Source organism: Hippocampus bargibanti, linkage group LG20 (assembly GCF_051943395.1).
Source record: "Hippocampus bargibanti isolate YZ-2025 linkage group LG20, ASM5194339v1, whole genome shotgun sequence".
Taxonomy (NCBI): Eukaryota; Metazoa; Chordata; class Actinopteri; order Syngnathiformes; family Syngnathidae; genus Hippocampus; species Hippocampus bargibanti.
The window spans coordinates 9,348,558-9,363,801 of record NC_142753.1 but is presented as its reverse complement, the minus strand read 5'-3'; the positions used below and the strand labels follow the sequence as shown (position 1 = coordinate 9,363,801).

The 15,244-nt window shown below is 40.8% G+C and overlaps 1 protein-coding gene across 4 annotated transcripts in view; it reads left to right on the top strand.

The window, feature by feature from the left end:
• Positions 1-15,244, top strand: part of rbms3 (RNA binding motif, single stranded interacting protein) — a 159,698-nt gene that overhangs the window by 133,470 nt on the left and 10,984 nt on the right. For all 4 annotated transcript variants that reach the window (XM_089023398.1, XM_089023399.1, XM_089023396.1 and 1 more), the window contains exons 10-11: positions 2,277-2,327; positions 14,234-14,344. In XM_089023398.1, coding sequence (XP_088879524.1) covers positions 2,277-2,327; positions 14,234-14,344 — 162 coding nt within the window. The remainder of the gene's footprint in view (positions 1-2,276; positions 2,328-14,233; positions 14,345-15,244) is intronic.

Sequence of the window (15,244 nt, the reverse complement as noted above, 5' to 3'; positions counted from 1 at the left end):
ATTCGAGAGCAAGGTAAGACGTCCTTGCGTGACGTCACGAACAAGGAGGCGGGACCTTCTGAAACTGAAACTTTCCGAGGTCATTTTGAAGTAGTTTTGGTCATTTTTATTGCCGTTTTGCATTTGACTAAAAATATCAGCCTGCGTGTTTTGGGAATTTTAGATGCTATAAAACGTTTTTCTGATGTCAGTTAGGAAACAAAAAAATGGTGTTGATGTTTTTTAAAATTGTTCCCAGATGCTTCACAGCTGTAATGCGTGGAAATAACCAAACGTAACCGATCGGCATTGTGAAAATTGCCTCGTGTAAAACGTCAGGCGTGTTAACGGTTTTCTGTCAGCCCAAATTTCACGTGTCGGCCTTGCAACAAATCTAAACATCAAGCGCCGTCGCTATTGCGTCCTCCTTGCTCAAGACACTATCGCTTAACATTAGTTCTGCTTGGTATGCACAGACAAACAAGAATAGTGCTACAAAGAGAGGAGGATGAAGGATAGGTGGAAGACTGGAGGCGACAGATGGAAAGAAAGGAAAGTCAGGGTGGTAGTATGTGGTGTCGGCTCAAGTGGTAGAAGTCGGTAGTGTTGCTGAAGGTTGCGGCGCCCGACTTTGCGGCTCACTTGATTAAAACCCGTCAAGGGTCTGCTGGTGGGGAAGAGGCGGAAAGGGATAAAAGTAGGCCAGGGCGCGTCTGTAATCCGCCATCGGAAGGCTTCCCAAATTGATTTATCAAAAACAATGGCCAGGCTTTTGAGGAATATTAATCCTTGCGGCAGCTCTGCCACCTAGCCAGTAATTCTGCCCTTCAGACAGTCACGACGGGAAGGTGAGTCCTTCGTCTTCGGAAAAACGAGACGGAAAGAAAAGACAAAGAAATTTCCAGCTGCCATGTGAACCAGACAAAATGAATGTTTCTGCTTTGTCGTGGTCATTTTTAACGGGACACAAATGTCCAGAGACCTCTCTATCTATCTATCTTGCTAGCTTGCTATCCATCTCGCTATCCCCATAACTAGCTAGCTAACTAGCTAGATGAGTAACAAGAAAGCATCTTCGCCAAATCTAAAGCCATTGTTTTGATTCTAGAGCAAGGCAAGACGTCCCGGCGTGACGTCACGAATAAGGGGGCGGGACCTTCTGAAACTCCGAGGTCATTTTGAAGTACAGTAAAGTCTCGTTATATCGATATCCAAGGGAGTCCGAAAAAATATCGATATAACCGGGACTATCGATATATCCGATCCTGTTTGCATGTAATTTTCTCCGTGCGTGCATAGAAATAGTATCGATATAACCGGGACTATCGATATATCCGATATCGATATAACGAGACTTTACTGTAGTTTTGGGACACTCACTCATTTATATTGGTGTTTTGCATTTGACTAAAAATATTCGCCTGCGTGTTTTGAGTCTTTTAGATACGATAAAACGTTTTAATGATGTCAGTTAGGAAACAAAAGTTAAGTCAGCGTTGATATATTTTGGTTCGTCTTGTCTCTGTGTCCCTGTATTTTCTGAAATTATTGTCCGAAATAGTCCAACATTTTCATTGCGGGATGAACTCTGTCCGTCTTAGGCGAAACTAGTGGGGTAGCAAACACTGCCTGTCTAAACAAATAGATTTAGCTTAATTTTGTAGAGCATCATGCTTGTTTAGATGCGCGTCCAAATCACGAGTTTGGGTTGACTCATCGGCTTTATTGCTCTTAAAGCAGATTATTCTTTGTTTGTCTTGGTTGAATCAAATCATTTTAGCAGGATCAGTGGCCAGCCTGCGTGTTTGTCTGCTCCAAGCTGTCTAATTCTCTCCAGCGCGTCGGGGGAAAAAAACATTTGCTTTGCTCCTTTATTCTTCCTCACTGTCAGCCTGCATAGAAATTGGTGACAGTGCATGTTTGTGTTACTTGCTATCATCCATTTGACTCCTTAGCTACAAAATCCCACTTTCCATCCTCACCTTCGCCGACACCTTCCGCCTCTGAGACGCCGATGTGTGCCGTGACTTAATTTAGAATTAATGGCATTATTCTAAGAGAGAAAAGCTCTAATTAATGAAGTCTTTGAGCAAGTTGTACCGTTCATCATAATGAGGTACATTTTCTTCACACCTGCGGTACTCTTTTCAACTTGGTGAAGTTAAGCCATTTCATCCATATTTAAATTCCTTAACCCAGTGGATTTGTAGATGTCAGTTTAGACGCAACGTCAAACGGGAAACGACGTATGGAAGGACATTCTAAATTCATGTTTTGTGGTTTTATTTTCCTTCCAGGTCCAGAGTACATCATGGATGCCTCATCAACAATACGTTATGCAACCTACAGTAAGTCTTCAACTATTCATTTTCATTCAACATGCCCTTATGATCCATTTCCATTTTTTTGTTTTGAATTTGGAAGATATTGTTTTTTTTCTCTCAAAAACTCCAAAAAAATGTCCTTGAATAGCAGTGGCGGGCCGTGTATGTCACTCCTAGGCCTTCACTAGTGCTTGACCTGAATCAATCAGCTGCAACTGGGGTGTGATTTAATAAACGTCCACTAGAGGGTGTGGTTGGCCAGGAAATAACTTACGATTTGAAGAAACTTGAGAAATACTGTCTTTAAACTGTTAGAATATTTACTATGAATGTGTCATGATAACCACATAAAGTTGCAATATGAATTGCTATTTTTGCTAGCTTCGGGATTGTCCAGCCTTAATGATGTCCATCTATTCTTGAAAAGTACGTTTTCAAAATGGCTTCAACAGTATCTGCAATCAAATCAATTTATTTTCCTCCTTTAGCTATTGTGAGTTGACAAAACCGCTATTATATCAACATAATATATGTCCTTACACAGCTCGCGACAGATACAGTGTGCTAGCTCTGGCCATTATGCATTTATCACTAGCGGCTAGTGACTAGCCAATCATAATTTGCAAAAACTCCGGCGTTTAAAGCGCCCGTAAGCAGGCCTTGGGTTGCTAGCTCGAACTCTGATTGGTTCAAGCAAGAGTTTCATCGACACTTATTTTATGCACCAAGGCCTGCAGAACGGATTGTGAAGGCGTCCAGGTAGATTTCTGACCCTGGTGACAAATGCTGGCTGAAATGTGATTGGGTTAAATGCTTAAATACGAAAACACACATCTGGAAGCAGCACCCAGGGGAAAATCAATGAAAGGAAGCTGAAAAACAATTGGAAATTATTTAATTAGACTTCATGGACAAAATATAATTCAAATTAGTCTGTGATTCAGATTTTAGGCAAGCAGAGAAGGCCTTGCAGACCCTGATGGCCCACCACTGTCAAATAGTCTTGGTCATGGTGAAGCTAATAAGACATCAGTGATCAAGGCTTTTTAGGTTAAGCAATTTAAATTGATCCTTGCGGCATAAGTGTTCTTGTTTAGCTCCATCAAGGTTTTAAATCCTTCTGCCAGAGGCTTTGCTCGGGGCTTTTTCTGCCCCTTAAAGCACGTCGAGTGCACTTTGTTCTCCCTCTTCCCTCAGTTCATTCATTGAACAGGAGTGGGAAATCAGTAACAGCGGCACGTTTGATTTCTTAATATCCTCTTAACTCCGTCACACAAAATGATTTCCATAATAGATGCCTTAGTTAAAGGCCGCTACATAGCAACGTGGAGCTGTATCCAAGGAAATGGTTCCCTAGGCCCTTACTCAACGTCTACCTTAGTCACCCCTCTTTTGGGTTCCTCGGTTTTTAAGTACAGATGCAAACAATCACACTTCAGGGGGCGGCCATCGCTGCTATAAACGTTTCGCATTGGGAACGCAAACCGTCACGCGGCCTGTTTTGAAACAACGTATCTGCCACGGTCTTTTCTCGGTGCAGGATCATTTGGTTTTTCAGTAGTCAACATCTCAGAGGGAACATTTGTTGAGCTTTTGTCAGAGATGGTCTATCAGACACAGTGGACAAAGACTCGAACCCAGAAAGATTGTCTTTACTGCCGGCAGGAGACGCAGGCATTCATGACAGATGCCCGAATTCTGCAGCCCTCTGCCAAGCTATTTATTTAGAGTATATGCAAATTTAAGTGATACATTCGAAAAACATAGTTTTCTCTTTAGAACACCACGCCCTGGGCTTTCTAAGCACGAACAGCTGTAAGCAGTCAAACATTGTCTCTTCCATGAACTGTTAACTTTGCAACCTGGCTAATGAGCTCTTCCTGTGAAGCAGTTTCAAGTCATAAATTGCTTCGGTTATAAAGGAGTTTCCCAGGTCTTAAATTCTGTCCAACGCCAGATCTCTTCGATGAAGATGACAGTTGAACTTGCTGTGTCTGTTGACCTCAGATTGACCCCAGGTTGTCTGTGCTTCAATTGTGTATTCGAGTCACACATGTTGACTAAGTATACAAAAGCATGAAACTTTTAAATAATTTCTTATTCTGTCTAATCTCTATCAGCTTTCAATCGCACTCTTTTTGGTATTTTTGTAGACGGGTGTTGTTAAAAAAAAAAACAGACGATGGATCCCACATTGATGGAATGTGTCGATAGAATTTAATGTTCGCAAAGAGTGAGAGAAAATGGATCCAGCGTGAACTCCATGAGTGCTTTTCGAACAGTCACATGATGCTGCCCGCTGTGGTCATTTACCACTCAGACCGATCCTTTTCGCTGCCATTCCCTCTGCGGGACAGCGAACATGTAATCTGGGCGCAGCGGGTCACCAAACAGGCCGACACACTCTCAGCAGCCGCTGCCCCTTCCAATCCACTCTCACCCTACCTTCAATACGCGTGAACTCCTGACTTTGTCTTAACTCACTCTTGCCTCCGCTTGCGTCGCGGTGTCTTGCATCGTATTCCGCTTTTGGAGGCATTTTTTTGTGGTCAGCAGAAAGCTATTGTTGCACAAATGGGCTTGTTTTCGAACACGGTGTACTGACGCTCCCCACCTTACGAACGAGATACATTCCGAGCGGTTCATAAGTTGAATTTGTTCGTAAGTTGCTTCAGTGCTATATTTTGTATGGAATGTATGTGTAATTCTTACATAAGTATGTTTAAAGGCCTAACTGACATCAGAAAAACGTTTTATAGCATCTAAAATACCCAAAACACGCAGGCTGATATTTTTAGTCAAATGCAAAACACCAATAAAAATGAGCTAAAGTGTCGCAAAACTACTTCAAAATGACATCGGAGATGGTGAGTTTCAGAAGGTCCCGCCCCCTTGTTCGTGACGGCACGCAAGGACGTCTTGCGTTGCTCTAAAATCAAAGCCATGGCTTCAGATTCGGAGAAGATGCTTTCTTGTTACTCATCCAGTTATGAATATGATTCAAATAGTTCTGAAGTGGAAAGCATAAATGTTTGCAATCGATTAAAGAAGTCCTCCCGTATCAATTTGAGCTGTCAGGACTCCTATGTAGCGTCCCAGAAAATGCACAAGATCGCGCCCAAGCACAGTTGGAAATGGGCTGATTTGTCTGCTGGGAAATTGTCAACTAGTATTATATGGTAGTCTTGGTGCAACACATGATTCACCATCGCGTTATTTATGTCTTTTTCCTTCTAATTTCGTCATCAACACGGATCAACACGAAGTTTTCAGACCAAACAAAGTACCCAAAATGCATTGTGTGTCGCTTTCTCGGTCAGGGGCGTTCCTGATGTGACGTCACGTCAGGAATCGTCATCAAGTCGAAAACAAGACTTCCTGAATATTCAGTGCGATTCTTAAAACACAAAATATAGCTATATGCCGTGGAATTTTTGTAAAATCCGCTCAGTAGAAGTCATTTGAAGTGATTTTACAAATTATGGACACAACTTGTTCCCGAGGTGTCGGTTGTCCTTTCAGTAGTTTTAAAATCACGTTTGCAATGCGGTGCGATTTTTTTCTAAATTAGCAACGGATAATTGAGAACCCAAAAAAAAACAAAAAAACAAAGCCAATCAATTGTCGCCGTTTTTATTGTTATGTTGCTGCCAAACCGAATGCACGACTCCGAGCATGCCAATTATCCCCCCACGCCCCCTCCAGCCTGTTTGACTGTCTTGTTGTCCATCTTCCAACAACACGTCACGAGACCTCTTGAAACGATTGGCACGTTTCATCGCCGCATCTTCACAGTTTTTTTTTTTTTTTGTGTGCCAGCCATGTGTCCGTTATCTGTTCCCGTGGCCACTCCCCCATTGTGTTTTGCTCATTTAGCCGACACCAAACGGCTGCGAGGCTCCAACTTTGGCTATCACAAACCATGATAGCGACCAAGCTGTCTCGCTTTATGGCCCGGGCTGACAGTATGCCTGCTCCCAGCCCCTTAACCCCTGAACCGTGAAAGCCCCCCCCCCTCGCTACCCCCCTTACACACAGGCAGCGTGCCAGCATCTCATTGAATCGCAGCAAATGAGCCAAAGATTCAAATTTCAAGGGCTCACGGGCCTCCTCAAAGAAATTCCCCCTTACTGATGAGGCAGACGTACAAACCTGCAATCTTCAAACCCCTTCAATGTGCTTCCTGTTCAGCTATTTCGAATTTGCAACATAAGATATATAACATATATAACATAAGTACATCAATCATGAAGGGAAACCGATTAGCTGCTCACGAGGTGGTATTGTTGCTGTTTTTTTTTCTTACTTTCTGGCACAAAGTGTCACGTTTCGCTTTGCGACCAACGAGTGGCACGGTAGGGCCCCGCGGCAGCTGCACAGATGTTGTTCATTTTAATCAGTAGCAGTTAAAAGGATTCCCGGCACGGCCATTCAGGGTCGGGTCATAGTTTGTCTCACCCTGTCAGGTTTGCTGCATCTTGTCATTTTTCACTCAAGGTTTTGTTTGCTACTTTGGACATTTTTGTTCTGATGAATTTTGTTGCATGCGATTTTGTTCCTGCTGACTTTATTTAACAAAATGTGTCAAGTACAACCTGCACCTCCCTCTTGCCTGCGTTTTTTGGGGTCCACCACCGTGCAAATCGTTCACTCGGCCCGGAGGTGACTCAGATAGATGCAGAGATAGCTAGCTAGTTAATAGAAAGCTAATAGATAACAAATGGCTATCTATCTATCTATCTATTTGGCTGGCTGGCTGGCTATCTAGCTAGCTAGCTATCTATTTGTTATCTGTTAGCTCTCTATTGACTAGCTAGATAGCTGGCTTTGAGAGTTTTGGCCTTGAGAGTTTTGAATGGCGCTTATAAATGAAATGAAATGTATTATTATTATTATTATTATTATTATTATTATTATTATTATTATTATTATTATTATTACAATGTGACCCAAAATATCCATACATTTTTTTTTCTGAATGACACTGGTATGACACATTTGTTTATCTATCTATCTATCTATCTATCTATCTATCTATCTATCTATCTATCTATCTATCTATCTATCTATCTATCTATCTATCTATCTATCTATCTATCTATCTATCTATCTATCTATCTATCTATCTATCTACCTACCTACCTACCTACCTACCTACCTACCTATCTATCTATCTATCTATCTATCTATCTATCTATCTATCTATCTATCCATCCATCTATTTAGTTTTTTGGGTGTGTGTCTTTAAAAGTAGTGCAAAATGTCCCTTACACACAGATAAGCAGTCACACACACTCAAATTCTCAGGCTTCCAAAGAGCAAAGCTGAGCCGCAGCGCCAACCAAGTGCAGAATTGCTGTCTTTCCCCATGACTTAGCCAGACCCCCCCCCCCCGAACCTTCACCCCCTTTTTTTTTGTTACACACCCCCTCCCCAAACAGTGTTTGTGCTAAGAATGTGTATTTGCCGGAGTGTATCGGCCCTTCCATGCCGTAGGTGAAGTATTGAATTCCTCTCTGTTGTGCCCCAGCCAGTTCTCAATGCCAGTTTGGCTCTTGCCTTAAAATTGGACTGTGACTATCTGCCCAAATCAGACAGTGAGGGGGTGAGCGGGGTTGGGGGGGTGGGGTGGATTCACTGCTTGACATTAAAAACGCACTGCGGATATAGACGGAGGAATGTTGTCACTCTCACGGATTTGACTATCGAGGCAGAATTTGAGACAGTTGCCCTTTCTCCCCCCCCCCCCCCCCAATCACTCCTTGCGTACCTCTGCTACCTTAACTTGCTCACTGCTATTGCCGGTGTAGCTATTCCGCTCCATTTTTCCTACCTGCATTCACTCATTCGCGAATTTATTTGGAAATTGAAAATACAGTTATACCTTGGCTTACTAACTTAATTGGTTCCCAGACAGAGTGTGTAAGGCGAAAAGTGTGTGTCCCAAAAATTAATTTCCCATAGCAAACCATTAAAATGGGAATAATCCGTTCCCAGGTCCCCATAAAACATAATTTTCTTATTTTCTAAGCCTTAGAACTACACAAAATATACCTTATTTTACGTAGAATAAATGTGCTATGGTATAATAATAATAATAATAATAATAATAATAATAATAATAATAATAATAATAATACATTTAATTTCAATTGCCTTGATCCCGACAAACGCTCTCACCGTTATGCGTCCATCCAAATAGCATATTCTACTCAGTCAGAGGCCACTGATAATTACCTCATTACCACGAGTACTTTGCTTAGATTAATGTAATGTATTTCAACACAAACTATCGGCGTGAAGCGATTGCTTACAACTGTCATATGTCACCATAATTGGACACGTAGCCCCCGAAGTCAATTACGTTCCAATCGACAATTTTGAACAAGAGTGAAAACGGGCGAATTGAAATTCAACCCAGCGTTGTTCGTCAAGAGATATTGCCCGTGACGAACGGACAAATGAATCGACGGGTGGTGATGGATCCATCACATCTTTCGTTTTCATTTCATCTGTTGGGGGCAAATACTTGCACAGGCGTCAAACGTCATTGGCGGACGAGCAAAATCCTTTATCTCCGTGTCACGTTATTCAGGTGCTCCCCTGTCGACTCCTCTAATGTTGACACTTGGGTTTAAAATTCTTCAGATGTGGATCGTTTCCTCTTTCGGGGCAGGAGGCTTCTTGTATTTCCCTTTCAAAGTGGGTGTCCGCATATGTCGTCAATTTCTCATAATCACAAATTTTTAAAGGGTAAAATGGGAATGCAACAAATCCAGCATTACAATATAATACAGTGATACCTCGGTTTACGAACCCCTTGGCTTACGAACTTTTCGGTTTACGAACGTTGCATTTATGACATTTTTACCGTGGCATACGAACTGCCTCAATGTGTCATTCGCGAACGAGCCCGTTCTTCTAACAAAAAAAATGGCAGCCGACTGTTTTTGTCCTCTATTCCCCACCCCCATTCTTCGGTTAAAGCCACGTGATTGGTCAAGAACGCAGCATAAATACATACATATACATAAAATAAGGTTTATTTTGTGTAGTTTTAAGGCTTAGAAAATTAGAAAAATATGTTTTATGGGGACCTGGGAACGGATTATTCTCATTTTAATGGTTTCCTTTGGGAAATTAATTTTTGGGATACACACTTTTCGCCTTACACACTCTGTCTGGGAACCAATTAAGTTCGTAAGCCAAGATATCACTGTAGTTTACAAATCCCGATTCATTTGTCACCTAAAACATAGTTGACAATGGATTATAAAGTACATCATTAGCTCCAAAGAGACATTTATTAACTGGCTCATTTGTCACGGCTGATTATGCAAAACGCAATTAGCCGCTACTCATGAAAATAGCTCCAATGCTAAAACTCCTTCAGAAACCATTCAGTGTGGATACATTCTGAAAAACAACAGATTTCTGTCATTTTGCTGCATATTTGCAAAATATTTTTTGCTTTAACAACACTAGGGTTATCTTGTTGCCCAAAAGTCAAAATCCAAGCCGAATACTCATGAATGTATAGACACTATATTATATATAGAATAGCTAAGATATATTTTCTAAAGCATGATTAAGCCCATCTTTAGAAATAATTGCTCTTGCTGTGCCTTTCATTATGTCCTTTTTTTGTTAAACCAATTGTTCTAACTGAGCATTTAATCTGATAAAATTATAAATAAATAAATAAATAAATAAATAAATTTAAAAAATAGTAAATAAACGGATGGATTGGATATGGTTGGATAGATAGATAAATAAATAAACAGATAAATAGACAAACAAATAAATAGACAAACAAATAAACATAAATAAACTAACACACAAATAAATAAACAGATAAATAAAAAACAGATAAATAAATAAATAAATAAATAAATAAATAAATAAATAAATAAATAAATAGAGAAACATAACTAGAAAAACAAAAAAAGAGACACCTAGTTAAACACGTAAATAAATGAACACGGAAATAAATAAACAGATGAGCAGATATATAAATAAACACATACAAATAAATAGATAAATAAACACATAAAAATAAATACATAAACAAACAGATAAATACGCAAATACATGTACTTACAAAAATACATAATCAAATAAATAAATAAATAAATACATTCAAAAATAAATAAATTTAAAAAAAATAACTTCAATGATAAATAATCACATGAATAAATAAATACATAAATAAATACATACATACAAACGTACATACGTACATACATACATACAAAAATCAATCAATACATATGTACAATATGCACACCAATAAACCCCAATATAAAGGACGGTCACACGTAATTTCATTGCTGACCGTAGATGATCTTTTGGGAAATATTTTTTCTACGCAAAAAAAAAAAAACAAAAAAAGCACAGAAATACTCTTATGAAGAGAAATCATAGACAGTGATGTTATTCTTGCCATATGTAATAAATGACCATTCAGGCGGTATTTATTGACCATATATTCCCATAGACATTAAGGAACTTGATCTACGCTATGCTTCAGGCCATTTACTAAGCACTCCTAACCTCCTTTTCTCTGCTCAGTCAGTCCAGGTATTTGGAAATAAGTTCAATGTGTCTCCTACTACGTCGGTAGTCGCAGAACAGCCATTGTACTCTATTTGCTCCGAGGGGGATTCATGCTGTGGATTAGAGTGAAAAGCCCCCCCACACGACACACGCTGGCTCCTTTTTTCGGGACTTAGATGAATAGAAATGTGCCTGAGGGTAGATTCTTTGTCCGCAGTCAGCAGACAAAGGTGGTTATGAGTGTTTTTTTTTTGTTTTTTTTTACACGACACAGCATGAATAAAACACACTGTGTGAATGTACTCAAACACGTGCGCAGATCACGTACACCGAAATAAAATGCTCACACCTGCACTGTGGTCAGTGACAAAGCGCTCTAGCATACTCGTTGTCCAGCGTTATATTCTCTTGGATCTTCAGGCGGTTGAACTTGATGGGGGTGAGGAAATGATCACCAGGCAAGCACGATGCCGGTAAACATTTGAAAGGATGATAGAGTACATCCGCCTAAGGCGTCGTGTTGGATGTGTTCACCTGCGGCGAAAGGAGCTGAAAGATCAAAACTATTGGAGATGTTGGAATGCTCACCTCCAGCATTTTAGATCAAATAGGATCAGGTACCAATGGAAAACTGCATATTTTCCTTGAGTCCGCAATTTCTGGGGTTGTATTTATAGTTATAACCTACACCACAGGTGTCAAAGTCAAGGCCCGCGGGCCAAATCCGGCCCGCCACATCATTTTTTTCGGCCCGCGAAAGCAAATCAAACTTGTTAAATTCCGTGATGATTGCTAAAATCTGAGCCAAAATTTCATCATTTTGGATGTCAACCACAATAAAAGTCATTATTCTTGACTTCAGATTTGAAAACGAGTTATTCATTAATTTGCCGTGTGCTCTATATGTAATATTTGAAGGGATTTAAACATTCTAATGGGTTCCCCAAATTCATAACGGCCCTCGAGAGGAAACCATAACTACAATGTGGCCCGCGGCAAAAAATGACTTTGACGCCCCTGACCTACACTTTATTTACTTTCGGAATATTTTGTATATACAGTGATACCTCGGTTTACGAACCCCTTGGCTTACGAACTTTTCTGTTTACGAACGTTACATTTATGAAATTTTTACCTTGGCATACGAACTTTACCTTTGTATACACTTTTTTTTGTACACGAAGCGAAGTGATGTGTCGTTCGCGAATGAGCCTGTTCTTCTAACAACAAAATGGCAGCCGACTGTTTTTGGTTAAAGCCACGTGATTGGTTAAAAACGCAGCAGTGAGGGGGGGTGGTTTAAACATTAAAGAGATAATGAAAGGAAGCTGAAAGACTATTTGTCATTATTTACTCAGAATTTATGGACAAATTATAATTAACATCAGTCTAAGATTCAGATATTTTTAGGCCAGCAGAGAAGGCCTTGCAGGCCCAGATGGCACATCGCTGTTTGCTTTTCTAGCACCTGCCGTACAAATTCCTTGAATGAACTCCAGCTTAGATTGTTGACACATTTAATCCTTTCATGCACCTCAGAACCTTCACTTGGTGGCCCATAATACCTGAAACCATATGAAAAAGTCAAGAATAATTGTTGATTTCACGATATAATCGTTACCGTGGGATTGGTAACAAGAAAATGCTTTGAAAATAACTCATATTTATTCCATGCGAGAATTAAAATTTTTGGTTGGCATTTTTGAAAAAAATGATGGGAGTCGTCAGCTGCTATGTCGGACCATCTAAAATGACACGGCGGGCCAAATCTGGCCCCCGGGCCTTGAGTTAGACACCAATGTCATAAATGAATCAGTCAGGCAAAACACCTGCCGCGTTTGTGACATTTACCCGCTCTATCGAGCGGGCGGTGACTGAGTGTGCGAACCGTCTGATACCGATCGGCGATCCATCAGTCATTGAAGGCGCTTTTCGCGAGTAATTGGCGGCCATTAAAAAAAACCCAAAAAGGAAATAATAATAGACTGCGACGTTGTAACGTTTCTTATTTACTTTCCATTGTTTCCGATGGTGGTGCGTCTTTAATTTTCTTTTATAGTCTGTCTACTGGGGGACATAAAACAACACACCAGCACACAAACATACACTCGTGCGCAAGCTAGCACCCCCACCTCTTTCTCTCTCGCTCAGACACTGGTTCCCACAAACACGGAAAATCGAAATCACAAATCGGCTTAACTCTCCCTGACACGTCTGTGAATTAAGCCCCTTCCGTTTGCTCTGCCTCCCTTTTTCCCATTAGAAGGCATTGTCAGCGGCTGAATCGGTTACAGGTGCTACTTCCTTTTCGTCCTCCATTTTCCTTTCTCACTGCCCCTGCTGCTCTTCTATCACTTCTCTGATTTCTTGTACGTCCCGACATCCGGACGCGAACCCTGTAATCATTGGTGTACAAATCGAAACAAGAAGTCAACACGAAGAGAGGGTTATTTTTTGGTTGTTTAGTTTTACACTATGAGAATTGACCATTGTGACAGGCTTTGTCTGCTGTAAAAAATACCTTAAAGGACAACCTCTGGGCAAGTTGTGTCCATAATTTGTAAAATCACTTAGAATGACTTCTACTGAGCATATTTTACAAAGATTCCGCCGCATATAGCTATATTTTACGTTTTAAGACTCGCGCTGAATATTCAGGAAGTCTTGTTTTCGAGTTGGTGACGATTCCTGACGTGACGTCACGTCAGGAACGCACCTGACCGAGAAAGCAACACACAATGCATTTTGGGTACTTTGTTTGGTCTGAAAACATCGTCTTGTTGCTCATCCATTATGAATATGATTCAAATAGTTCTGAAGAGGAAAGCATAAATGTTTGCAATCGATTAAGGAAGTCCTTACGTATCATTTTGAGGCGTCTGGACTCCAATGCAGCTCCCAGAAAATGCACAAGATGGCGCACAAGCCCCATTGGAAATGGACTGATTTGTCTGCAGGGAATACTAGTACAACTAGTATCAAATAGTAGTCTTGGTGCAATACACAACAATTCACCATCGCGTTATGTATGTGTTTTCCTTCTAATTTTGCCATCAACACAAAGTTTTCAGACCAAACAAAGTACCCAAAATGCATTGTGTGTCTCTTTCTCGGTCAGGGGCGTTCCTGACGCGACGTCACGTCAGGAATCGTCACCATCTCAAAAACAAAACTTCCTGAATATTCAGCACGAGTCTTAAAACGTAAAATATAGCTATATGCGGTGGAATCATTGTAAAATACACTCAGTGGAAGTCATTTGAAGCCATTTTACAAATTATGGACACAACTTGTCCAGAGACGTCGGTTGTCCTTTAATGCTTAGAAGTAGTTGGAATCAACATTTTGTGCTTGGCTTTGTGTAATCTATCCAGGGTGCAGTGATCACGCCAGCCATGGACCACACCATGTCCATGCAGCCTGCCAGCATGATGGGTCCCCTTACCCAGCAGATGAACCATCTGTCCCTGGGCACGACCGGAAGTGTGAGTAAATCTTACAATTGACCGTACAAAACAAGTCTATCAGGTCACTGGAAAACAACAAAGCCTTCTCGCTCACCGTTCCTGTCACTTCCCTTTTCCTCTCAACCCGTTGAGCCACTGAAAGGGCCTATGAGATTGTTCGAGTGACCTTTCTATTTGGCAAATCAGAATCATGCATACCAATTGGTCTCCTTTTTACCCATTCGGCCAAGTCACTTGAGAAAAGGCCGAATGAAAGCAAATCAAAAAGAGATCATTAGCAAACTCTAAATGTACCCGTCAAAAGGCAGACTGCCTATTTCAAATCTTACCGTTAGCCATAGCTTAAAGGACAACCACCGTCACTTTTTTGTTTCCTAAATGACATCAGAAAAACGTTTTATAGCATCTAAAATACCCACAACACACAGTATGATATTTTTAGTCAAATGCAAAACACCAATAAAAATGACTTAAAGGGTCCCAAAAGTACTTCAAAATGACCTCGGAGATGGCGAGTTTCAGGAGGTCCCGCCCCCTTGTTCGTGACATCACGCCAGGAAGTCTTGCCTTGCTCTAGAATCAAAACAATGGCTTCAGATTCGGAGAATATGCTTTCTTGTTCCACATACAGTTATGAATATGATTCAAATAGTTCCGAAGAGGAAAGCATACATGTTTGCAATCGATTAAAGAATTTATTCCGTGTCATTTTGAGGCATCTGGACTGCAATGTAGCGTCCCAGAAAAGAGGCAGAAAATGACGACCTCTTGTAGACATGACAGTGTATTGCGTTTCCACAGGCTGATAAATTCCTTATATGGAGCTTGGACGCCCTCTTCTGGCGCAACACGAGGTTTTCAGACCAAACAAGCATTGACGTGATGGAAGGACTGCTACAATGTGTCCTTTTTTTTTCG